The 23,984-nt window shown below is 53.6% G+C and overlaps 13 protein-coding genes across 13 annotated transcripts; 6 read left to right on the top strand and 7 right to left on the bottom strand.

The window, feature by feature from the left end:
* Positions 1-961: 961 nt before the first annotated feature.
* Positions 962-2,008, bottom strand: V2A60_008550 (uncharacterized protein; the record flags this gene model as incomplete). The annotated part of the gene is made up of 3 exons (XM_083259823.1): positions 962-1,240; positions 1,476-1,489; positions 1,600-2,008. 3 exons carry the CDS (start codon positions 2,006-2,008, stop codon positions 962-964), a joined length of 702 nt encoding a protein of 233 aa, XP_083115949.1.
* A 478-nt stretch (positions 2,009-2,486) lies between these two features.
* Positions 2,487-3,628, top strand: V2A60_008549 (oxidase ustYa family protein; the record flags this gene model as incomplete). Its single annotated transcript, XM_083259822.1, has 5 exons — positions 2,487-2,754; positions 2,851-2,970; positions 3,032-3,150; positions 3,230-3,314; positions 3,393-3,628. 5 exons carry the CDS (start codon positions 2,487-2,489, stop codon positions 3,626-3,628), a joined length of 828 nt encoding a protein of 275 aa, XP_083115948.1.
* A 208-nt stretch (positions 3,629-3,836) lies between these two features.
* Positions 3,837-5,378, bottom strand: V2A60_008548 (uncharacterized protein; the record flags this gene model as incomplete). Its single annotated transcript, XM_083259821.1, has 5 exons — positions 3,837-4,156; positions 4,262-4,740; positions 4,801-4,924; positions 4,993-5,119; positions 5,208-5,378. The coding sequence occupies 5 exons, from the start codon at positions 5,376-5,378 to the stop codon at positions 3,837-3,839; spliced, it is 1,221 nt and encodes a 406-aa protein (XP_083115947.1).
* Positions 5,379-6,197: 819 nt separating this feature from the next.
* V2A60_008547 (uncharacterized protein) lies at positions 6,198-7,617 on the top strand (the record flags this gene model as incomplete). The annotated part of the gene is made up of 6 exons (XM_083259820.1): positions 6,198-6,347; positions 6,461-6,836; positions 6,892-7,009; positions 7,106-7,173; positions 7,226-7,256; positions 7,308-7,617. 6 exons carry the CDS (start codon positions 6,198-6,200, stop codon positions 7,615-7,617), a joined length of 1,053 nt encoding a protein of 350 aa, XP_083115946.1.
* A 565-nt stretch (positions 7,618-8,182) lies between these two features.
* On the top strand, positions 8,183-9,145 carry V2A60_008546 (ribosome biosynthesis protein KRR1; the record flags this gene model as incomplete). Its single annotated transcript, XM_083259819.1, has 1 exon — positions 8,183-9,145. The coding sequence occupies one exon, from the start codon at positions 8,183-8,185 to the stop codon at positions 9,143-9,145; it is 963 nt and encodes a 320-aa protein (XP_083115945.1).
* A 1,150-nt stretch (positions 9,146-10,295) lies between these two features.
* V2A60_008545 (uncharacterized protein) lies at positions 10,296-10,575 on the top strand (the record flags this gene model as incomplete). Its single annotated transcript, XM_083259818.1, has 2 exons — positions 10,296-10,436; positions 10,498-10,575. The coding sequence occupies 2 exons, from the start codon at positions 10,296-10,298 to the stop codon at positions 10,573-10,575; spliced, it is 219 nt and encodes a 72-aa protein (XP_083115944.1).
* A 660-nt stretch (positions 10,576-11,235) lies between these two features.
* On the bottom strand, positions 11,236-12,465 carry V2A60_008544 (uncharacterized protein; the record flags this gene model as incomplete). Its single annotated transcript, XM_083259817.1, has 2 exons — positions 11,236-12,265; positions 12,404-12,465. 2 exons carry the CDS (start codon positions 12,463-12,465, stop codon positions 11,236-11,238), a joined length of 1,092 nt encoding a protein of 363 aa, XP_083115943.1.
* A 1,000-nt stretch (positions 12,466-13,465) lies between these two features.
* V2A60_008543 (uncharacterized protein) lies at positions 13,466-15,482 on the bottom strand (the record flags this gene model as incomplete). The annotated part of the gene is made up of 4 exons (XM_083259816.1): positions 13,466-14,138; positions 14,212-14,248; positions 15,270-15,318; positions 15,381-15,482. 4 exons carry the CDS (start codon positions 15,480-15,482, stop codon positions 13,466-13,468), a joined length of 861 nt encoding a protein of 286 aa, XP_083115942.1.
* A 1,157-nt stretch (positions 15,483-16,639) lies between these two features.
* On the top strand, positions 16,640-17,689 carry V2A60_008542 (5'-methylthioadenosine/S-adenosylhomocysteine nucleosidase family protein; the record flags this gene model as incomplete). Its single annotated transcript, XM_083259815.1, has 1 exon — positions 16,640-17,689. The coding sequence occupies one exon, from the start codon at positions 16,640-16,642 to the stop codon at positions 17,687-17,689; it is 1,050 nt and encodes a 349-aa protein (XP_083115941.1).
* Positions 17,690-18,967: 1,278 nt separating this feature from the next.
* V2A60_008541 (uncharacterized protein) lies at positions 18,968-19,758 on the bottom strand (the record flags this gene model as incomplete). The annotated part of the gene is made up of 7 exons (XM_083259814.1): positions 18,968-19,060; positions 19,094-19,162; positions 19,220-19,288; positions 19,346-19,414; positions 19,472-19,564; positions 19,598-19,666; positions 19,750-19,758. 7 exons carry the CDS (start codon positions 19,756-19,758, stop codon positions 18,968-18,970), a joined length of 471 nt encoding a protein of 156 aa, XP_083115940.1.
* Positions 19,759-20,586: 828 nt separating this feature from the next.
* On the bottom strand, positions 20,587-21,052 carry V2A60_008540 (uncharacterized protein; the record flags this gene model as incomplete). Its single annotated transcript, XM_083259813.1, has 2 exons — positions 20,587-20,976; positions 21,032-21,052. 2 exons carry the CDS (start codon positions 21,050-21,052, stop codon positions 20,587-20,589), a joined length of 411 nt encoding a protein of 136 aa, XP_083115939.1.
* Positions 21,053-21,977: 925 nt separating this feature from the next.
* On the top strand, positions 21,978-23,105 carry V2A60_008539 (uncharacterized protein; the record flags this gene model as incomplete). The annotated part of the gene is made up of 2 exons (XM_083259812.1): positions 21,978-22,120; positions 22,244-23,105. The coding sequence occupies 2 exons, from the start codon at positions 21,978-21,980 to the stop codon at positions 23,103-23,105; spliced, it is 1,005 nt and encodes a 334-aa protein (XP_083115938.1).
* A 129-nt stretch (positions 23,106-23,234) lies between these two features.
* Positions 23,235-23,773, bottom strand: V2A60_008538 (Endoribonuclease L-PSP/chorismate mutase-like protein; the record flags this gene model as incomplete). Its single annotated transcript, XM_083259811.1, has 2 exons — positions 23,235-23,535; positions 23,667-23,773. 2 exons carry the CDS (start codon positions 23,771-23,773, stop codon positions 23,235-23,237), a joined length of 408 nt encoding a protein of 135 aa, XP_083115937.1.
* Between the last annotated feature and the right edge of the window lie 211 nt (positions 23,774-23,984).

Raw genomic sequence — 23,984 nt, 5'->3', positions numbered from 1 at the left:
CAACTAGTTAACTAATTGGCCATTGTAACCTTTTGATGCAAAAAAAGAAAACGCCCCCCTCCCTCCTCTTCCTTCCGCGGTCAAGGAAGCCCGTCTACTGGTTATACAACTCGCTCGGACACGCAATTCCGACAACCATTTGCCTTTGCCCTTGTCATACTTTTTGCATTGTCTCGCAGTGCTTACTCTGCTCTTCCCCTCTTTTCTCTCTTCTTCGGAACCGACCTTGTCATCGTGCCCAACTGTCCGGTCCGGTCACTGGCCGCGGTCCTGCCTTGCAATCAAAAGCCCATTTATGACGAGTTCCTTGTCATAAGGCTCTGGTGTGTTCGCCGAGACTCACCCCCCCCCCCCCCCCTCCCGTTCCCCTCTCTTCTTAGCCAATGTGACGCTCTTCTCCTTGCCTCGTCAAAGTACCCCAAGCAAAAGCATGGTTCCAGTCACTGTGCTTACGTGCTCTTTTTACTTTTTTTAATTCTATTTTTTTTCGGCAATGTACGGTGTAGCGGCCAAGGTGGGAAAAGGTGTGCCAAGTGACGTGGTGTGTGTGGTGTGCGCCGATGCGGGATACTTGGATAACAAGGTGTCGGCAGCACGTTGCCGACTGTTCGTGCTCAGCTTGGCCAGCGATTGGCCGTCATCAAATCGCTCTCTGCCCTATACGGAACAAGGTCTAACACAATGGGTTTCCCGTCCCAGGGGATCGGCATTCTAGCCCATCGTGCCCAGCACCCTAACTAGCGGGTGGGGGGTCGTCTGTAAGCCTCCTCCCTCGAGACCACTTGGCTTGCTTGATTGCTTGACTACCAGCGCATTACTTGGCTGGATCGGCTACTGACGCTTACCGTGGTTGCATACGACTATGTCGCTGCACAACTAGAGGGTGGTGTTTGAACAATCATCATTATATGAGTAATATACATCCACAAGTACGAGCGTGACAGCTCATTAGGGCTTTCCCTCACCCGCCGTGGTGGTGAGGCGTTTCTTGGAAGCCTCGCAGGTTGCTCACTCGGTGATGCTCTGCCCAGGCAACCACCTGCTGGTAGTCGCGACAAACCCGCCTGCTGCCCCATCCGGTGACGCCTCCCAGCTCTGGATCAACGGGCTCGAGCGACGTATCGCTGGCGCACATCAACCCTTGTCTCAGATAGTCGAAGCAGTGGCGCATGTGAGCGTCATCCTTGACCGTGTCAGATTCGGCATTCACCTTGCCGTAGTAGATGCCATGAATAGACCACTAATTTTCGGTCGTCAGCAAATGGTCAAGGAAGAGTTAAAAAAAAAGAGAGAGAAAAAGAGAATGGGAGAAGAAGAAACAGGGTCTGCCGAATTCGGCAATGATCGCGAAGAGGTGCTTGGCCATCATCAGGTCATTAGTGGGAACGGATGGCTGCTAGCCTGCTTACAAGACAATGAAGCTGATGCACCACCGACAGGGTATATAGATTGTGGCTCTCGCGGGGAAATCGTACGGTCCCCTGCCCAACTAGAAGCCCGTGTTAGCAATTTAATCATTTTGCCTTGGGGGGTGGCTGAAAAGAAGAGAGAGAGAGGTAAGGGAGAGGGGGTGCATGTCGCTTGGGTGTTAGTGCTTACCGGGCACGATCGACTCCCACGCCTCCGATGTACCTTTGTGGTCCGGAGCTTCTCCAAATGTTCGGTTATAGTGAAAGGTTGTGGAAATGACGTCGATGTCGACATTGAGCGTCGGAATGTCTGCTGACGGTATCTGCTGCTGCTGCTGCTGCTGCTGCTGCTGCTGCTGCTGCTGCTGCTGCTGCTTCAGACTGTCCGCGGAACCGGCATGGAGATGAGGACGTTGCGGCGGCGCCGCCAGAATGAACAGTCCAAACAGGGCGCCCAACACGAATGCCAGCACGGCCATGAGGCAGGATGAGAACCAGGAGAGTCTCGAATCGGCTGCGGGAGCCCGGGCCGTCTTTTCAGCATCCGGGTCCTCGTCTACCAGCTGGTACTGGATGCCGCGTCGTGTCGAGAATGACATGGCTGTTGCTGCTCCTGCTGCTGCTGCTGCTGCTGCTGCTGCTGTTGCTTGCGTAGTTTTTGGAAGAGGGCTGACTGGTTGTAGGAGGAGATGCGCTCGCGTTCGGCGGACAACTCGACAACTCAGCGCAGATAGTATATATAAATTCACGGCAAAAACAACAACTATTCAATGAGCAAGAAGACTCTATACTTGATTTGTATTTACCCACGTCACAGTTCACCCCTCCCATAACTTTTTACTGCACGTACCCCCCCTGTCCAGAGACAAGTGTGCGCCACCCACCTCGTCAAGTTCAAGACCCAACCAAGGGTCTACCAAATTGGTAACTAGTTAGTTATCTCGGCAGCAACAGCAACTAGTTCTCTCTGCCCATACGCACAAATCTTCAAACTGTGCAAACCTGCCGTGTGTAAGCAGTTTCGCCATCTTTTACACTTGCCAAGTGATTTTTCTTTTGCGTCCGCTACTGTCAAACATGTTTGGCTCGGAAAAAGCTGCACGATCGAGCACCGACTCGGGCTCGGATGGCGCCGCTCAGCAGCAGCGACTGCTCGACTCGGACAGCGAGAACGGCCAGGTTCTGCCCCGTCGCGTGGCGGCAACGCACAAGAGGAAGGGGAAGTCTCTTCGTATCCCGTTGTGGGTGCATGGCCTCTTGCTCTCCGTCTACACCATAGTATTTGTCCTCTTGGTCGTGCATGGCCAACCCAAGACCACCACCAAGCCTGAGAAGCACCTCCCTTGTAAGTTTGGGCAAGTCCAATGATGCCAACACACAAGTTCCCCCGGATCCATGAGGCTCTCTCACGCTGGACATCCTAACGCGCCCGCAATTTCAGTACCATCAAGACAAGGTCTCGTATGGGAGGACCGCAAGTTTCCCACCGACATTGTCGATAACCCGTTTACCGGCGAGCCGCGCGAGGAGCTGGACGAGGCGTGGCACAAACTTCTCAAAAGTGAGGTCATGCTACGCAACGGACAAGATTCTATCGTGACTGTTGCTAAATCTCCGAGTAGATGACAATATCCTCGTACCAAAGGACTACCTGGACGAGAGGGGGCTGCACTCGGTGTATACAAAGGACGGCAAAGACGGAGTTGCTTCCCTGAGCGTCTACCACTCGCTACATTGCCTGGTATGGCCATGGACTTTTCGCCATTGTTCCAGCCAGAAGCTAATTTCTTTCCTTTTTTCCTTATAATTCCTTTTTGCAGAAAAAGGTGAAGCGCATGCTCTTCAGGGAGCATTACCACAAAGACAAGACGGGCGACGCCATGGCTCGAGAGATCAAGCACGTCGGTGAGTTTGGACTTAGAGTTATGCCAAAACCCAGCCACTTTTTTTCTGACATTCTTTTTTTTTTCTTTTTTTTTCAAGACCATTGCGTCGAGTACATTCGCGAGGCGCTCATGTGCCAGCCCGACCTCTCCATGGTGACGTTTCGCTGGATCAACAACACGGCCCAGCACGAGGACAAGTCGGGCTTCTGGCCGACCAACTTTGACGTCGACAGGCATCGCTGCGCCAACTGGGAGGCGCTGGACTCGTGGGCGGGCCAGCGCGCGTTTAATCTGTTTGAAGTAGAGAAGCTCGATCGGCCAACGCCCGAGTAGAGAAGAAAATAATGATACTTTTTTTATAATTTTTTTCTTCTTGTTGGTGCGCATATTTCGTGCATGTGTACGTGTGTATATATATGTGTGTTGTTTTGCATGCAAGTCTAGTCATATATCTATCATAACGAGAAATCAAACCGCCGCCAGAACAAGTAAATGAAAAATCCCGCCCAACCCCCCCAAAGAAAGAAGAAAGAAAAACATCCTACGCCATCAACATGGCCTCTACAATACCGTCGGCGTCCGCCTGCAGCGGCGCCCAGACCTTGACCACCTCGAAGCCGGCCTTGTCCAGAAGCTCGCGCCACTGCTTCTCGGTCCGCTCCATGCCCGCGTTAAAGGCCATCATGGTCATGTCCAGCATCGCGTGGAACGTGGACGCGCCCTCCTCGGGCACAATCATCTCGTGGAGCAGAATCTTGGAGTACCCGGCCGTCATGGACCCCTTGACGGCGTCCAGGATCTCGAGGCATTTCTCGTCGGACCAGTCGTGCAGGATGTGGTGGTAGAAATAGGCGCGCGCTCCTGCCCACCCGTCCCTCCATGTCAGCATTTTTCTTCTTCTTTTCCTTTTTTTCTTCTTTCGTCTCCAGAATGAGATTCTTCCACTGGTGTAGAGATTTGGCTTACCTTTGATCGGCTGTTTGGTAAAAAAGTCATACGTCATGACCTCAATGGCCGGGTCGATGTTGCTCCTGACGTGGTCCGTCACGGCGTCGAGGTCTTGGAGGACCAGCCTCCCGCGCCCGGGGTACTTTTCGTGAAAGGCGAGCAGGTCGTGGCCCTTGCCGCCGCCCACGTCGACGAGCAGCGGTGGCGCCTGGTTGCCGCTGCCGCCCCCGGCCCCGGCCCCGGCCCCGGCGCCGTCCAGCAGCTGCCGCTCGACGGGGTACCAGTCGACCCAGTAGTTGCGCGCGCCCATGGTGTTGCCCATGAAGAGGTTAAAGTCCCGGAGGACCTGCGGGATGGAGCTGAACAGCTCAAAGGTCGTCATCTTTGTCTGAAAGGCAAACTGCATGAGGCCGTCCCGGGGGTCGGTCGGACACCGGTACCCGTACTCTTTCAGGTATTTCGGTGCCTTTTGGGCCGCGCCAACAATCATTTCGCCGCTGGACAGGTGTTGGTTTTTTTTTTTCCTTAAAAAATCGTTTTGGGGGTATTCAACTTACATCATTCGATGCCCTGCAGAGATTTCCTCCGTCGCCATGGCATGTGTAACTGGCGTCGGTTCCCATTGTCGCTCGCCCGCTTCCTTGACAACTCCGACGGAAGCCAAGGGGCGCAACGTGCGAACTGGATGACAAGTCATTGTAAGTAACACGTTCCAACCATTTGTTCCCCAAGATCAGTGTCCGCCTTACTGATTAACAGTTCCTCGCTGCCCGATTTCTCAGCCAGCTGCTTGGATGAGATTGGTCCGTCATTGTCGGCAATGAGCTTGAACAAGCCCATGCCAATCGCGATTCGTGCTGCTACTGTAACAAAGGGCTGTTTTTTTTTTTTCGTGTCACGATTTTTCCTATCAATATCGCTTGTGCCAGACCAAAAGAATCGGAGCCGAAACAAGAAAACGTACCGCAAAAGCAAGCTCCACGGCAGAGCTGGCAGGATGCGACAAGCTCCCCGTCAGTTGTCTGCTGAGCTGCATGGCCTGGTTCTTGGCTTCCGTGTTGTCGCCATTGGCCAGCTGCGGCGCCAGCTTCGAGAGCTGCTCAATCAGAGCAATGCTCGGATTCTCCTGTCTCATGGTTGAGTTTTTTGAAAATGTCGTATTTGAGTTGGACAAGTTTTCTTTTTTGCTTTGTTGGTTTTGCGACGAGAACCTCGCTTAGCCCTCTGTAATCGCAACCCCAAGTATAAGCACCGCACGGCCGCCCATCTAGCTGCACGATGAACAGGGCTGCACTGCTTTCCTATTCGAGTCGTCCCCCTCGAGTATGACTGCAAGGATACTGATAGTTACGGGATACAGACACGCCCCCCCCCCCCCCCCCCCCAAGGCTCCGCCCCTCCACCAGGTGAGATGTTAGCGATCGTCCTTCTCGACCCCACAACGGCTATTAGTACCAACCCGAATCCTTCCAGAGCCCAGCCAGCCAGCGGCGATGGCCTGTTGTGGTATGGTGTCCGTGTCTCGCGCTCTAAAAGCTGATGCTACGCTGCGCTGACAAGTTCAAAGTCATGCCAGCAAGCCTCTCGGGATCATTTCCCTCCTGCCTCCCCCCCCCCCCCTCCTCCAGCCTGTTCTGTTTCATGGCCGTCGCTGCAGGGAGAATGTATCCTCGGCGGCGCGCTCAATATGCTGCGTTACTCACTCAGGTGAACGTCAGAGTCGGCTGTCAGCCTTGGCTCGGCATTCCTTTCTGTCTCTGCGTGCATGTCGCAAAATCGTATGGGGGGGTCGGGGGCGGCGGTTTTTCGAATAGTTATAGTGTAGCCTGGATTCCCTCTCTCGTCGTATTTGCATCATCATCCTCATCATCATCAACTGAAAGAGGCCGATGTGTGAATACTGGCTCTCATTTTCATATTGCTAAAATTATCTGCGTCCCAAAATACAGGCAAGATGGCGATTGAAGGGCTTGGAATATCTGTCATGTGTGTCACATGGATCTTTACAGCCCTCTCCATCGCTGTGGTTTCTGGACGCCTCTATACGCGAAGCCGTGTGCTCAAGAGAATTACCATTGACGATTATCTCACAGTCTTTACCCTAGTAGGTCGTCTCTTCTTTTTCGTATTCGAGCAAACTATATCTATACACCTTTATGTTTCCTTGTTTCATTTTCTTTGTTGCTTCTTCTGTCAGACACCTACTTACGACGATAGCTACTATCCTTGGGTAACGCCACACTCCTGTCCATCTCTTGCTACTATGGCCTCGGTCAAAGCATCACCAGCCTCGCGGACCCCTCACGCATCGCCAACACTGTCAAATATGTCTATCTCTGCGAGTTCTTCTCCATCATGTGCCCTTGCTTCGGTCGCATTTCTTTCGCTCTCATGCTTCTTTCCCTAACGCCACCGACTGTGACGCGGCGCGGTCTCCTCTGGACCGTCATCATCACCGCCTTCATCATCGACGTGGGCACGCTCATCATCAGCTTCTCCCAGTGTCGACCCATCGCCGCCTTTTGGGACGGCCGAGAGAATCCAAACTGCTGGCCAAAGCAGGTGCAGCGCGATGCCGGCTTTTTCCAAGGATGTGAGTGCAAGGAACAACGCTCCCATCCCATCTATACTAATTAGTTGCGTCGTAGCCTACGGATCGGCGGTGGATCTTACGCTTGCGGCGTTTCCAACCAGCCTGTTTTGGAACCTGAGAATGTCTCTTAAGCAGAGGATCAGCTTGAGTATCATGATGGGCTTTGGTGTTTTGTAAGTTTCGTCGAGTTTTTTTTTTTTTTTTTTGTTTTTTTTCTTTTTTTTTTTTTTTTTCCTTTCACAAGAGGCAATTTCTAACGAGCGCGTTAGTGCCATGGCTGCGTCCATCTTCAAGACGGTAGAGCTACAGGCCATCACCAGCACGGAAAACGTCACGTGTAAGTTGATCATCATACAACGTTTTTCTACATTCTCGCTGATAATTTTTAGACGAAATGGCCAAACTCGCCATTGGTTGGACGTGAGTGCTCATTGCAACCGCTGCCGAGTGATTGAAGCTAACGCGACATAGGTTGGAGGCCAACTTCGTACTCATTGCCGCGTCAATCCCAACACTGCGACCGATTCTCAAGGCAAAAAAACAAAAAGACAGCCGAGGCAGCTACGGTCAGCGATCTGCACAGAACCGCAGGAACTTGCAGTTTCCTTTTGAGGAGTTGGAGGACGACGCGCTGCACGGAGCCACTGTGGAAACAAAGGCGGACTCGGAAAACTCGACATATCAGATGAGCACTGCCTCTCGCAGTGACGAGATCCCCTTTCAAGAAATGGACAGGATCCGTCGAGACATCACCGTTGCCGTGTCATATGAGCGGTCATGATTTAGATGGGTTGGCTACTTGGATTAATAGCAGCTTGCTCAGAAGGTTGCAAACGGCGTTTAATGGAGCCTGATTTACTGGGAATGGCAGCTATGAAGATGGCTCGAATTATGTAATGGAGAAGCCATGTAGCCAAAGCATACACTGAATTTCAAGTTTTTTTCTACTCAACTCAACAAGTACAATCGACCTGCAAGTCGGGGGAGGGAAGCCAAGAACTGGGGCAATAGCAAGCTGATGCTACCTTGGCCGCGTCCACTCCGAAACATCTTCAATTTATATACCAAATACAAGTAAAGATAAACCGACTAAAAAGACTCCATTTCCTTCAAATTATTGTATTTTGGTGTTCGCAAGAGGCAGCAGCTAGATCTTGGAAAGCAGGAAGGGTATAGGGTACCCGACGCCGAACCCTGACTAATATTCCCAATTAGGAAAGCCCACCAAAACTATCCCACCGCCTTTTTTTTCCTAGCGGCAGAATTTTGAATCTTTTTCCACCCTCACACGACCAAGTGGCAGAATTCTCAGCTACTACCCGACGAAGCCCTGCGCAGCCGATACCATGCCGTCAACACACAAAAAGGAAAAGCCGTGGGACACGGACGACATTGACAAGTGGAAGATTGAGCAGTTCAAGCCCGAGGACAATGCCGGAGGTACCTTTGCCGAGGAGTCGTCCTTTATGACGCTGTTTCCCAAGTACCGCGAAGTGTATTTGAAGGAGGCCTGGCCGCTCATCACCAAGGCGCTCGAGAAGAATGGCATCGCCTGCACGCTAGATTTGGTCGAGGGTTCGATGATGGTCAAGACGACCCGCAAGACGTTTGATCCAGCCGCTATCCTCAACGCCCGCGATCTCATCAAGCTGCTGGCCCGCAGCGTGCCCGCGCCGCAGGCCATCAAGATCCTCGACGACGGCGTCGCCTGCGACGTGATCAAGATCAGAAACCTCGTCGGCAACAAGGACCGCTTCGTCAAGCGCCGCCAGCGCATCCTCGGCCCCGACGGCTCGACCCTCAAGGCGCTCGAGCTGCTGACCGAGACGTACATCATGGTGCACGGCAACACCGTCTCCGTCATGGGCCCGTACAAGGGCCTCAAGGAGGTGCGGCGCGTCGTCGAGGACTGCATGGCCAACATCCACCCCATCTACCACATCAAGGAGCTCATGATCAAGCGCGAGCTCGCCAAGGACCCGGAGCTCAAGAACGAGAGCTGGGACCGCTTCCTGCCCAACTTCAAGCGCAAGACGCTCAGCAAGCGCCGCACGCCGCACAACGTCACCGACAAGGCCAAAAAGGTCTACACCCCCTTCCCGCCCGCGCCCGAGAAGAGCAAGGTCGACAAGCAGATCGAGAGCGGCGAGTACTTCCTCGGCAAGGAGGCCAAGCAGCAGGCCGCGCGCACCGAGCGTCTCGAGAAGCAAAAGGTCCGCAAGGTGGAAAAGGCCAAGGAGCGCGAGGCCGACTTTGTCCCGCCCGAGGAGGGCGAGCGGCCCAAGAAGAAGAGAAAGAAGGCCGAGTAAAGCGGCTCGCTCGGCTGGGAATGGAAAAGTTTGGGAGGGGAAGGGGGAGGGGCGATTTTCTTGCTTACATTTCGGGGCGTTTTATGGACTGCATATTGTACGTTATGAATAGCGTTTCTAGTATATTATACATGTTACCACTACAACTGCTAGTTGCGACGAAAAACTTGCTCATCAGAAGACGGCATAGTTAAAGGACGACGGGATGAGAATTTCACCGAGTAAAGTGGCATTTCTGTATTCCCGAGGCCGATTCAGATGACACGGGAGTGCCATCGCGACCGGTATCGACGCTGTGACCATCGAGCCGTAACCATTGTGCATGGAATCATATGCATTGGAGCCTTTTTGAGCCTCGCGTGATTCACCTGCACCATACCGAACCTGTTTCTGCGTACTAAGTAGTCGCGCCGTGCGGCCTCGTCTCAAAGTGTGGAGGCTGCCGCACACCGCATTCTTCGTCGCCGTGAACAGATCGTCCTGCCAGAATTCCCGGATGACGGCTGCAGTATCCGAGACAGCCCATGGAAATGTTGACACTGTGATTCAGATGTGCCTGTTGATTAGTAGGTTATCTCGTTTCGTGGCTGTGGCGGTAAGAAACGGGACAACCCGTCCATTGTCTTGAGACCCTATTCTCGTGCTCGCCTCTCGCTTCCATCGCAGGTCTGCATTTGCGCTTGTTGAGTGGCATTGGATTGGGTGCGCTGTTCTTGTTTCATAGCATCTCGGATAGTAGTGGGCATATTGAGGCATGCCAGCGTCGTATCGCAGCTGGGCACGTTGTCAGACGAAGTGCTCTCCTCCTGGGCCTCGAGAAGATGAAGGAGCGGGCATGACATTGCATCAAAGAAGCAAATTCCAACAGAATATGGCCTTGCTGCAGTATCATGTCACTAAAATGGACATGACGGCTACTCCTGCATTTCAGCTCCGTCTCAGTACCTGACCTAAGACAGTGGTGGAGTAGTTCCTACGTCCCTCGTGAAGCTGAGATTCCCGACTGTCTATATTTAAATGGCAAGTTTTCCTGCTCTACTCGGGAGATTCATCCCCCCCCCCCCCCCCCCGAACCCCCCCCCCCCCCCCCCCCCCCCCCCCCCCCCCCCCAAGATACCTCGATTCGCCCACATCAGTCGAAGCAGACAACATGAAGTTTCTCGTCGCCGTCATCACCGCTCTGGCATCTGTCGCCGCCGCCGCGGAAGCGGCCAGGTGCAAGACAGCGACATATCGATGCCAGCTTAGCCTTCGAGCGTGGGACGTGTGCAACACGAGCGGCGACTGGGTGGTGGGTGCCCGCATCGAGGACGCGGGTGTGTGGTGGGCATGTGTGCTGACGATGCTCACAGTTTGCAGGCCGCTGTCCGCCGGGCACTGTGTGCAAGTTGGGGAACAGTGGCTCTCCGTACTGCATCCCGCGTCATTGACGTGGAAGCCATCAGGACATTGCTTCTACTTCAAGTCATCCAAGGTAGTACTAGCTGTCTCTTGTATAGTCTGGTGGAAGGGATGGAGTGCATTTAAGATTGCGCCAGCTAATTTGAAATGAAAAATTCCGAAGAACAAAAAAAAAAAACCATTTTTCCACAGTCCAAATTTTTTTTGAAAAGAGTGTCAGATTGAGGAAGCCTGAAGCGTTTGAGATGCTACGAAAGAATGCCCCCAGATGCTGTGCCATGAGCAGCAAGAAGTCGGCGGAGGAGACCACTAGCGGACCTACGGAACCCTGCAGTTGAGAACAGGAATGACAAGCCTCGAATGCTCGCATGGTCATTATTGTAGCTCAACGCACTGGGAAGCGTGTTTGGAGAGTGCTTCTACTCCATATGTAGTATAAGTAGAGCGGGCATCCTGTCCTAGCATGGCGCCCGAGTGGTCTTGGCGATGGGCTTCTTACAAAATCCACCACGACTTGCCTGAGCATGGCGACAAATTAAGCAGTTTTGTATACAATTGTGTTTTTTCTTTCAAATTTTTGTAGATTCGTTCGTAATGCTAATCTAGCTAGCTATTACAAAAGGTCATTATGCAGTGGTCAGCAGACTGAACCAAACACGTCGTCATGAAAGAGAAAGCAAAGATGACTCTTACAACTTGGCAGTCTCGTCATCAATCTCAATTACGAGCTTTCCAAACTGGCTGCCGGCAGCCATGACGTCAAAGAGGCCGTTGATCTGGTCGAGGTTGCTCAGGCCGCGGATGCTCTGGCTGACGACGGGCTTGATCTTGTGTTTGTTGACAAAGTCGACCATGTCGCGGAACTCCTGGCGCGAGCCCATGGTGCTCCCGCGGAGGTCAATGTTGGCGAGCACGGCCTTCATCAGCCACTCCATCTTGGGGGCGACGGTCATGCCGTACTGGGCGATGACGCCGCCGTGGCGCAGGATCGAGGCCGTCTCGCCGACGACGGAGCCGCCGGCGCCGTCGACGACGGCGTCGAGCCAGGGGCGGTCCCGGGGCAGCAGCGTCTTGGCGAGGGTGGCGCCCCAGCGCGGCTCCGTGTAGAGGACGCCGCCCCTGGCGCCCATGGCGACGGCGCGGTCAATCTTGGCCTGGTCGCCCGAGGTGACGTAGGCGTTGCTGCCCATGGCGACGACGAACTGCAGCACCTGCAGGGCGACGCCGCCGCCGATGCCCGTGATGAGCACGTTGCGGCCGGGCCCGTCAATGCCGGCCTTGGTGACGAGGGCGCGCCACCCGGTGAGCCCGACGAGCGGCAGCGCGGCCGCCTCGACGGCGGACAGGTGCGGCGGCGCGTGCTCGACCTCGGCCGCGGGGGCCACGACGTAGTCGGCCGCGCAGCCCGCGTCGGTGCCCCGCTGGCTGCCGCAGATGACGAAGCGCGACGGGTCCTCGGGCCCCCGCGGGTCGCGCTCCCAGCCGCGGCTCGGCGTCAGGATCACGGGCTGGTGCAGCAGCGTCTCGGGCCGCGCGACGGCCGAGCCCACCTCGACGACGACGCCGCAGCCGTCGGCCAGCAGCGGCTTGGCGTGGTCAATGTTGGGGTACAGGTGCTGCCGGATGAAGAGGTCGCGGTGGTTGAGTGCCGCGGCGGTCATGCGGACGAGGACCTCATCCGGGCCGGGGGTCGGCTTGGGGACCTGCTTGACCTGGATGCTAAAAGAAGCGCGTATGGGGGTTAGATGCGGAGTTGGTTAAAGGATGGGATTGAAGTGTGAAGAGGCCTGGCGGGGGGGAGGCAGGGGCGTTTGCAGTGATGGGATTGTAGATGGTGGTGGAGAGGTTTCGCCATACGGGTAGTAGACCTTGCCGGGCTTGGCACCCTCGACATTGACGAGTTGGAGTGAGCGAGGCATGATGACTGATTCCAATCGATTGATGGGAATGTAGTCTCTGTTTTTTTCTTCTTCACGCACAAAGCTTGGAAGTCTGGGGTAAGGCGTGGAGCTATATAAACGGGGGAGCTACAATGACGTTGCCCGTCACTGAGGACGGGCGCGGCCCCACGTCGGCGGGAGTTGTGGCTACCTCGGCTAGTACGGCGGAGAGATTGGGCCACCAAATGTCTGGAAGAAGGAAAACTTGGGAGGTGCGAGAGACTTGGGGGAGATGACTAATGTGAGTTTTTGTTACATTGCATGGTAGCACGTTGTCGCGGTGCTGCATGCTGTCGTAGTATATTGACTGTGGCGGAATGGCACGAGAAGAATACTGGCACTGCAATGCTCCGTATGCTGCACTAGATGAAGTGATGAGAAAGATGGGCCGAGGTCGGTTTATTTCCGGCGACGATTCTTGTTGAAGAGGATGTTGACAGCGCGTTTGCAAAAAATAAAACATGATGGCACATGGACATCTAGAGAGTACAGTGTACAGTGTACAGTGTACAGTGCAGGGTGTGTTATGCACATTGCAGCATTGACATCAACTTTGTAATAGGGCCTCCTTTTATCGGTTATGTAAAAAGCAGGCTTCCGACTCTATATCGGTTGTGCAAAAAGCAGGCTTCCCATTTTATATTGGTTATGAAAAAGGCAGTCCTCCCACTTTATATTGGTTATGGGAAAAGCAGTCCTCCCATTTTATATTGGTTATGCAGAAAGCAGTCCTCCCACTTTATACAGCTTAGTTTCAAGTTCGGCAGTGGACAACGGGAAATAAACAGGTTCATCGGTAATTACCTAGGTAAGGTTAGACCGCGCCTCATTCCGGACGTCCGTCGGCGGCTTTGCGCTGGCTAATAATATTCAGGACAAGTCTACAAGCTTCGAGGAGGGAGCCAACAAACGCACCCTCAAGTCCTGAGAATATTCCTTAGCACTCGGAACGGACGGGACGCGGGCGTCCGCGCCCCCGTCAATCGTCCCCGCCGTCCCAACGGTCCCCGCCAAGCGGAGCGTAGCATTTCTCAGAATTTTCGTCCTTGAGGCACTCGTTCACCTTGTCGATGCACTGGCTGCGCTCCGGCCCCTCCGCGTCCCCGCATGCCATGCGCCAGCGAGCGCACTCGGTCAAGGCCTGGCCCGCCTCCGCCATGTCCGCGTCGGCGTCCGGCTTGGTCTCGGCCACGCAGGGCTGAACGAGCGCCGGGCACTTTGCCCGGTTCCCCGAGTTCTGATAACTTCTGCATAGACGCTCGAGGGGCCGCACGGCCCTCCTCGTCCACGCGTAGTCGGGGTCCGGCAGGCCGCCGGCACCCCCAAGGTTGGCGTTGATGAAGTCCATGTAGCTGGCGACCCGGGTGTAGATGGCGGGTGCCTGGCTGCAGTACTTGTCGTTCCTGTCTGGGAGGGCGAATGACGTGACGCCGATCAGCTCCCCCGTCTCCTCGTCAAAGAGGGGACCGCCGCTGTCTTGGCCACAGGTATTTTTGCCATCGCCGCCGGCGCACATAATCGTGTCTCTGCTGCCAATCGTTTCTGGCTCATAGTCGACGCAGGTTTGTCGTGGGTGCACGGGAATAGCAATCTTGCTGAGTTTATCGACACCAATGACGCGTTCGAAACGGACATGCTCCCTTTGCGCACCCCTTGCATCCCGGTTAGTGTCTTTTGTCGTCCAGACAACTTCAGTAATGCTTTCAAAACGGGATTTACACGTACCAGCCCACCGCTACTGCTGTAGAGCTCACCTTGGGGTCTGATGAGGCTTATGGAAGTTTCGCAAACTTGATCCAATCGGTTTCCTTAATAGGAGTAACCAATTTCACGATTGCAATATCATTAGGCCAAAATGGATTCCCGTCTACCGGAAGATCCTTTAATTTCATTTACTCCGGGCTGAGTTTGAAGTATTCAGATACAAATCCATCCTCCCTAAGGTCCTATCATCTCTTGTCAGTACAACAATGGCAACTGCCCTGACTTAGCAGCCCAATCTACAAATATATCCTAGACTTACCACTACTCCTGCCTTAACGACCAGAATCTTCAGAAAGACATCGAAGGAATCAGAGTCTACGCAGTGTGCGGCAGTGAGGACAGTCGTGCTGTCTAGCAAGGTACCCGCGCACTCGGAGCCAAGTCTAACAACGGACGGAAATTCGCCCTTGCGAGCGTCTTCTCCTCCGGTGATGCATTTGGTAATAGAAACTGCCCCGACTGATACGGCGGAGAATGCAAGGGCAGTTGATAGAAAAGATTAGGACATCATTATCAAGGTAGACGGTTGAAGATTAAGTATTGAAGAAACAACTGGTACCGAAAAGAGGCAAGAGGCAGCCAAGTTAATAGGATCATTACTGTACTTATACATGTAACCTAGGCGCTCAGCACGCTAGTCAGAGACTAGTGATTTGTATTCAAGTTTCAGAAGCATTACTTTTCATATTACTTTACTCGCCTTAATTTTATTTCATGTATGCGCATTCCGTCTGCGTCCGTCACTGGCTAGTCATGCCTTGCCATAGCACACCTGAATCATGCATGTGTGGCCGCTATAATATCACAAGAACAGGCCAATCAAGTGTCAAGCCAATCAAGTATCAAGCCAATCAAGTATCAAGCCAATCAAGTATCAAGTCAATTAAGTGTCAAGCAAATCAAGTGTGTGAAATCCTTCTGGCTTTCACGCAAGTTCTTTCGCCAGGGCCGGGTCCGAATCCTTGGCATTGTTCAGAGACCGCCAGCGTAGCCCCGAGTCTCTTTCAGCCACTACTTACCCTTCTTTTCGGTCGTATCGGCAATAGCCTTAAATTCTAAGCAGTTCGCCTGTCATCCCGAATCAGTGACCCAGAAGGAAGCAGGGCAAATAAGGGCCATGAAACACTCACCTCGTACATACGACCTAGCAACTTGGCGCCTTCTTCCAGGCTCATCCCCCTAAACAACTCGTTGACGCTGTCCACAGAGTTGTTTTCCAGTGCTGCTTGCATGGCAGGCGCAAGCTGCTCAAAAATGACTCTCTCCGCACCACGACCGCGGAACGTGACACTGAATTCGCCAGCCAGGATCGCAATAGATCTGAATCCGCTTCCCCGCTAGGCTCTCCTGCTGCTCCTTTCGTTTCTTTCTGACCAGATTCTGAATATGGCGCAGCCTCCCCTCGACGTCGTTGTCAAGCTGGGTTGCTGAGAGCCCCGGCTTGGTCAAGCGGTTGAAGAGCATGTTTAAGCCGTCCTGTCCAAGAAGGCGGCAGCACTGCAGCAAGACCGACTGTTGGATGAACTGCCGTGCTATTTTAAATTTTTGTGGGCTTTTCGGGTTTTCTGGGTCTCTTGGATTTTCAAACGCCGCCTCGCAGGCGTGCATCGCCTCGCTTCTCCATCTAAAGTGCCGTCAATCGAGTCATGCGGGTCTTAGTTGGGTTGGCTATGCCCGGTGATGGTTCGAGTGCCTTGCTCAAGTGAGCGGTGTCGCCGCTGCCGCTCTTCATCTTGGCTTCCTTTTCCGCTCGAATATTATCCAGCCTACCTACCACGTCCTTCTGAAGCCCCTGCATGTAGTGCAAGTGGGCAACGAGCCCTTCCAAGAAGGCATCGTCGCCATTGCCAGGACGCTGATTGGGGCGTCGTTTTGCATCTACATCCTGCTGAACGTGGCCTGTAGACCATCGATGTGGCTGCTAAGTTGTAGCCAGCACGCTCTGTATCTGCCGTAACAGACAAGGCAACATTTATGGTCGGGCCGCGGCCCAGTCAGCTGGCTGATTTGAGCGGACAAGGTTGTATGCAGGCTCATCCTGCAGGCGCGTATTTGAGCACGTCTATTCGTCCACGTAGCATCTGAAGCCAGACTGAGCACTCAGCGACAGTGAAAATGGATTTATTGCTCACTACTTAGGCAAAACCCCGCTCGCTTCTTTTGGGTAACCTACCCTCACCCTCAGCTTTCGCACCACATGAATAGGCTGCCGCCCTGTCAAATCTTGAGTGCGTCGTCCAACCGGGTCATGTCACCCGTCACAGCAACCCCTCATCCGCCAGCCTGTCACGGACCACGAAGTAAGCGACTCGAGCCCTGGAGGGCGATGTCGTAGTACTTACCCCGAATGTCCATCGAACCGATGTAAAAGGAAGTCGATTTCACCGCCATGACTACACCAAACGCGGAACTCCGAGCGCCGCGCCGAACCGCGCGAGATGACTTTGAGATTGCAGTTATTTGTGCCCTTCCACTTGAGGCTGATGCCGTCGATGCGCTCTTCGACCACTGCTGGGACGAAGATGACGCACCGTTGGATAAGGCGCCATATGATCCTAATGCGTACACTACTGGCGCCATCGGTCGCCATAATGTTGTCCTTGCGCACATGCCTGGCATGGGTAAAGTCAGCGCAGCGGCTGTGGCAAATAGTTGTCGCATGAGTTTTCCAAACATCAAGCTTGCTCTAGTAGTAGGCATCGCCGGCGTTGTTCCATTTGGGCCTGATGGTGAGGAGATCATTCTTGGTGATGTCATCATCAGCGACGGAGTTATCCAGTACGATTTAGGGCGGCAGTTACCGGGTCGTTTCGTCAGGAAAGACACCTTACTAGACGCCTTAGGAAGACCAAACGTTGAGATACGTTCCATGATGGCAAAGCTGAAAATGCGACGGGGTCGCAAGCAGCTAGCCAACGGCATGGAGGAGTACCTCGACGCCCTGCGACTCGAACCAGAATTAGCCGCTGAATACCCTGGCGCAGCACATGACATCCTGTTTGAGGCAACATACCGACACATCGGCGGCAAGGAAGTGTGTGATCAGAGCGGCTGTAATGGTAATGTGATAACTCGGAATCACACCCATGAGATCGGTAACCCAGTACCCACCATCCATTTTGGTCTGATCGCATCGGGTGACTCCGTTATCAAATCAGGAGAGGATCGTGATAGAATCGCCAAAGAAGAAGGCGTTATTGCCTTTGAGATGGAGAGTGCTGGCGTCTGGGACACTTTTCCATGTGTGGTTATTAAAGGCGCGTGCGACTATGCCGACAACCACAAAAATAAGCGGTGGCAAAGTTATGCCGCAGCCACGGCTGCGGCTTGTATGAAGGCATTCTTGAAGTATTGGGTGCCATCACGTTTACCGAAATTGTCGTTAAACCCTCAATTGAAAGTCGATGAAGCTATTGAAGTCACAGGTCAGTATGAATAGGGATACAGTGTGCAGGTAGAAAGGACTGACAGAGCTCCAGATGGTACATATCCACCATGCTACCACATTCAACTTGCTAAGAACCCGCGCTTTACTGGCCGTACTTCTGTCTTGAACAAGCTTGAGGAAAAGTTCTTTAGTAATGTTTGTAGCCAGAGGGTGGCGCTTGCTGGACTTGGCGGAGTAGGCAAGACTCAAGTTGCACTACATTTTGCCTATAAATTGAAAGAGAAACGACGGGAATATTCCATATTCTGGGTGCCACTTCTGAGTGACGGAAGTGCGGAGCAAGCGTTTGTGGAAATTGCTAAAAAGCTTGGTCTGCAGCAGAAGAGTAAGGACGATGATGTCAAAGCGCTTATTTGTCGACACCTTAGTTCAGACAAAGCGGGGAAATGGCTTTTCGTTATAGATAACGCCGACGATCAAACCCTCGTCTCTGGAGCCATGGGAAAGCCCGGCTTAGAGGACTATTTCCCTGCAAGTGAAAGCGGTATTCTCTTGATGACGACTCGATCAGGGCATGTGGCTGAGGAGTTTGCAGGGCCAGATGTGGTCGACATTGAACAAATGGATCAGAAAGAAGCAACAGACTTGTTTTCTGCACATTTAGCTCAGAAGAACCAGCTTCAAGACGGAGTACTTGTGGCCGAATTGTTGAGCTATCTGACCTTCCTCCCGCTAGCCATCACACAGGCTGCGTCCTACCTGAACCAGACTAAGGCGCCTATCAAAAGCTATTTTTCGCTTTTACAAAAAGCAGAGACGGAGCTTCCTAGCGTTCTTGGCAGAGAATTCAAGGATACAACTCGCTACAAAGGTTCTCAAAACGCTGTGGGAAAAACGTGGCTGGTGTCTTTTCAGCAGATTGAGAGGTCCAAACCAGTCGTGGTCCGTCTTTTGTCATTCCTATCTTGTATTGAGCCAAAGGCCATTCCTCAAGCTATGCTACCTGATGCAGGTTCCGATGAGATGGAATGGGCGGTTGGCACACTCTGTGCTTACTCTTTTCTGGTTCACCAGGAAGATACCGATATGCTTGATATGCACAGTCTCGTTCACATGGCGACGGGAGGGTGGGTTAAAGAGCAGGGATGGAGCGATGAAGCTACACGCGATGCGGTATCACATCTTGCGAAGTCGTTCCCCACACATACTCATGCTAATCGTGAGCTCCGGAGAAAGTATGTACCACATGCGACGCGACTGCTGGGACAGGACATTAGGAATAGACCACCGGACACTTATCGTCTCTATCGACAGGTTGGGGACTGCCATTCAAGTGATCGGCGGTTTAAAGAGGCAATAAAATGTTATGAGACCGTATGTTGGTGGATGCGAGCCCAGCTTGCGGAAGAGGATGGCGATCGGCTGTATGTTGAGCACTCACTTGCAAGTGCATACCTTAGCGATAGACGGATCAAGGATGCGATCGAGAAACTTGAGCACGTGGTAGCGGTTCAGAAGGTGACTCTGAATGAGAAAGACCATAATCGACTTGCGTCAGAGCACGAGCTTGCAAGGGCATACCTTAACGACAGACGAATCAAGGATGCGATCGAGATATTTAAGCATGTGGTAGCAGTTCAGAAGGTGACTCTAAATGAGAAGGACCATGATCGACTTGCATCAGAGCACGCACTTGCAAGTGCATACCTTAACGACAGACGAATCAAGGATGCGATCGAGATATTTGAGCATGTGGTAGCAGTTCAGAAGGTGACTCTGAATGAGAAGGACCATGATCGACTTGCATCAGAGCACGAGCTTGCAAGGGCATACCTTAACGACAGACGAATTAAGGATACGATTGAGATATTTGAGCATGTGGTAGCGGTTCGGAAGGTGACTCTTGATGAGAAGGACCATGATCGGCTTGCATCAGAGTACATGCTTGCAAGTGCTTACCTTGATGATGGACGTATTAAGGATGCGATTAGGATATTTGAGCATGTGGTGGCGGTTCGGAAGGTGACTCTGGATGAGAAGGACTATTCTCGACTTGCATCAGAGCACGCACTTGCAAGTGCCTACCAGGCCAGAGGCCAAATAAAAAAAACGGAGGACATTCAGAGAAGCACAGGTATAGAGGCTGGTAAAGAGTCACAAGGCAACAGTTACAAGCACCTTTAATGCCAGCCTTTGCTCGGGTTCATAACAAAGCTGCTTCTATATTAGCCTCTAGAAATTACCAATTACTTGAGATAAATTTTACAGCACGACAGATTCCAACTAGAGAGACTTGCAAAGTTAATAGCTTGTTAGTGCCCATTCCGTATTAGCTTCGCTCCGCATGAAATAGTTGTCAATATCTATAGTTACCTATGGTAGTAGCTATATTTCTCTGTTATCCGCATACGTCGCAATCTGGACAGAAGACCAAGGGACTCCAGGTGCGGGTCTACTCTTAACCAGGGAATATCGACGCCGTCAAACATATCGTCGAGACCGCTGCGGGTAGTTTTGGCCTTGAGGGAACGACCCTCCTTGGCAAATCTAGTTGTTTTCTGTTGAAAGTATATTTGGGTTCCTCAAGCAAGTCTGATGTTGTCCTTGCACCAAGTGACATTTGGTAAACAGAACTGCAGGCACGTCTAGAGGCGCTCACATCTCTGACTGTCGCTTTCCGGGAAGAGAGGAGTGGAAAGGTCCAAGTTGTTCAAAAGAAACCATCATTCATTTTATAATCCATCTTGGCACTGTATGAATGATTGTTACATTTGCGAATTGGTGATACAGTAGCTGGCTTCGTCGCACGTGACGATAGCCAGCCGGGGCCTCAAAATCGCCCCCTAGCTAGCTATTCCTAGCATATACATCATTAATCGATACACCTATAATCCTTACCTTAAGTGCCCTTTCCTAGGATGCAAAGTATGATATCGGAGTAGGTCATTTTATTGTGGACTTGGCTGGAGGAGGAGGAGGAGGTGGCTTTTGGTTCTGGAACTTGGTCGATGAGGACCAGCGCCTTCGTCATTCTTGGCGCGTCTGGCGCGGCCGGGTGGCTTAGGAGGTGGGGGTTTTCTTGCCATCTTGGATTTGATTGAAGAAATCAACGAGGTTAGGCGTTTCAAAAGCTGCCCATTCATAATACGCTCAAAGTCAAGCGCGGCGGCGAGGCTTTGGCCGCCGATCTCTCGTTGGGCGTCGATTTCGCCGTCCTGCTTTGCTTTTGCTTTTGCTTTTCCCTTTGCCTTTGCCTTTGCCTTTGCCTTCTTGGCGGATCGGTTATCGACGTTGGGCTGAACCTCGACAGCTAGGCCACCGGTGAGCTCCAGATAGTCCTAGAAACCGTTGTCAGCATTGTAGCATATCTGATCTAGGGAAATACTCACTTACCAACTCGCTCGAGTCAACCATGGTCATTTCCTGCTTGACGTGTTAGCATGGAATGGAGAAATGGAACGGGGTAGCCTCACGGCTGAGGAGGGCGGGCGGGGTGAATAGAATGCATCGCCATACCTACGCGAGAGGGGGCTTTTTTTTGACATACCCAAAAAATGGAATTTCTACTCACATAATTTTTGGCATATCGACAGGGTCGAGAGGAATTCTAACATATTTTTGGCCTTTTTTGACATGCCCCCTGATAGGGCCAGGCTATGTCTACAGGCGTAAAAAATATGTCAGTAGAGATTCCATTTCCAAAGTATGACAGAGTCATGTCAGAAAACACCCCTCCTCCTGGTAAGTATAGACGTACAAGTAAGTGCATGTTGGTAGATGATACCTACCTGGAGATTGATTGATGACTGCTGCAAGGTGCGAGGTGTAGGTGCAAGGTGTAGGTGCAAGGTGTAGCTGACCTTGGCAATTGTAGCGGCCGCTGTAGGTACTGGCTACATCCCAGGGTACATCCATACATGCAGGTCTCCGAGTCCCCGAAATTGCCGTGTCTGGCTGCGCCTCTTTTTCACCACATCGCCGAAGTTTTGGGTAGTTTTGAGTCAGCAATTCACCGATACGGAGCTGCGTATTTGGCCAATACGTAATTCTCGGGGTTTGATTCAACCATAAAGGTGATGTCTCGGTCGGCGATGTAGTTGAAACAAGCCTTTTCTTGATCCTTGTATAAACGGGCCAACTTGGCGTCATCCGTCTACCATTTGTCGTGACCATTTCCCCGTTTGCGCGCGCCGGCCAACAACCATTTTTTTTTCCCTCTTCGGCCCTCCCCCCATAGTAACCAGCTGATCTCCCACTTCTCCTCCCTCCGCAATCCCGCAAGCGACAAACTTGCCAATTCTCATCCCACCAGAGGACACGGCACGCCCTTGACCCCCAAATGGCCACCGTCCTCTCGGGCGCCTCCTTTGGCGCCGCCATGATCGCCGCCGGCTTCTACAACCCCGCCGTCGTCGTCGCCCAGCTGCGCTTCGAGAACTGGCACATGGTCCAGGCCTTTCTCGCCGCCACCGCCTCCAGCATGTAAGCAAGCCCTTTTGTTGCCGCCCGCGCCCCCTCTCTTGCTGCATTATTTCCCCATTTGTCCAATCACTCTACACGCGGTACATACTGACTGGAAGCCGCTTTGGGGGCTCTCACGGCTAGCGTCTACTACGCCGTCAGCGAACGCGCCGGCCACACCAAGCTCGCGCCCCGCGCCTCCTCCCCCGTCGGCCTCCTGCCCACCACGTACGACGGCAACCTGCTCGGCGGCGCGCTGCTCGGCGCCGGCATGGCCCTGTCCGGGTCCTGCCCGGGCACGCTGTTTGCGCAAATGGCCGCCGGCGTGCGCACGGGCTTCTTTGCCCTCGCCGGGGCCGTCGCCGGCGGCGTGCTGTGGACGGGTATCCTGAGCAAAGCCGTCGCGAGGCAACGCGCGAGCAGCAGCAGCAGCAGCAGCAGCAGCAGCAAGCCCGAGACGGTCACGGTCAACGAGTACCTCGGCGTGTCCAAGCCGGCCGCCATGCTGCTCTACGAGGTCGCTTTCGCCGCCGTCGTCGCCGTCACGACCCTCTACACGCCGCGCTTCCCGGGCGCCCGGATGCCCGGCGCCGTCGGCGGCCTCCTCATCAGCCTGTCGCAGCTGGCGTCCCTGGCCACGCGCGGCTCCATGATTGGCATATCGGGCTCCTACGGCGAGCTGGGCGGGCTGCTGTGGGCCGCGCTCGGCGGCGACCCGGCCGCCCGCCCCCACGCCTACCCCAACCTGCTCTTCGCCGTCTCCGCCGGCGCTGGCGCCCTGGCGCTGGCCACCCTGCGCCCGGCCCTCGTCGAGGCCCCCGCGATGGAGGTGCCGCCGGCGCAGGCCATTCTCGGCGGCGCGCTCATGGTCGTCGGCGCGCGCATGGCGGGCGGGTGCACCTCGGGGCACGGCATCAGCGGCATCTCCCTGCTGTCCACGTCGAGTCTCATTACGATTGCGACGACGTTTGCGTCTGGGTTTGTGGTTGCGAGTCTTGTATATTGACAGCCCCCAGAGAAAAAGGAAGGAAGAAAAGAAAGAAGAAAACCCTCAATTAGAGGTACATGTTCGCAAGACTTTGGACTAGAAACATGCAACCCTGTTGTTCCTGTCTCTCTGCGCGTGCCCACATCTTCACTCACTCGCTCTGCCGCCTCCGCATCCCTTCTTGGCCGTCACCTCAATCTCAATCTTCATCTCCTCCTTCATCAGCGCCGCCTGGATCATGGTCGCCGCCGGGCGCACGGCGCCGAACCACTTGTTGAGCACCGGCCACGTGGCGGGAAAGTCGTCGCGGTCCGGCAGGATGTAGCGCACGCGGACCACGTCGGCCATGCGGGCGCCGGCCTCGCGGAGCGCCGCGTCAATGTTGCGCAGCGTCTGCTCGGCCTGCGCCGCGACGTCGGGGGAGATTTCGCCCGTGGTGTAGTTGTAGCTTTGTGCAAGGGGAACAAATCAAGCGAACGTGACGGGCAATGTTAGCGTTTGGGAAATAGAAGAGAGCAAAAAGCAGTAGCAGTAGCAGTAGTTGCAAACAAGGAAAAGAATAAAAGTGCTCAACCGTACCCCGTGGTGCCGGAGACATGGATCCAGTCGTCGTCGAGGACCACGGCGCGGCAGTAGCCAATCTGGTCCTCAAAGGAGGAGCCGCCGCTGATGTTTTGCCGAGTCATGTTCTCGGCGTTTCTTGATTCGAGAATAAAAAAAAAGCCGTCACTTGGTAATTTCTAATTGGAAAAAGTGCCTGTCGCTTGCCAGTGTCAATGTCAATGGCAGAGTCTCATCTACGTCGTGAGTCACCATGTTGAGATGTAGAGCTGAGCTGAGGTGGGGACGGGCAGCCGCAGTTTGGGAGCCACGTCCGGCACGACAGCCAAACTTGTC

This window comes from Cordyceps javanica, chromosome 6, assembly GCF_051103115.1.
Source record: "Cordyceps javanica chromosome 6, complete sequence".
Lineage (NCBI taxonomy): Eukaryota > Fungi > Ascomycota > Sordariomycetes > Hypocreales > Cordycipitaceae > Cordyceps > Cordyceps javanica.
Note: the sequence above shows the minus strand (reverse complement) of the source record. Positions and strands in the feature narration are given on the sequence as shown.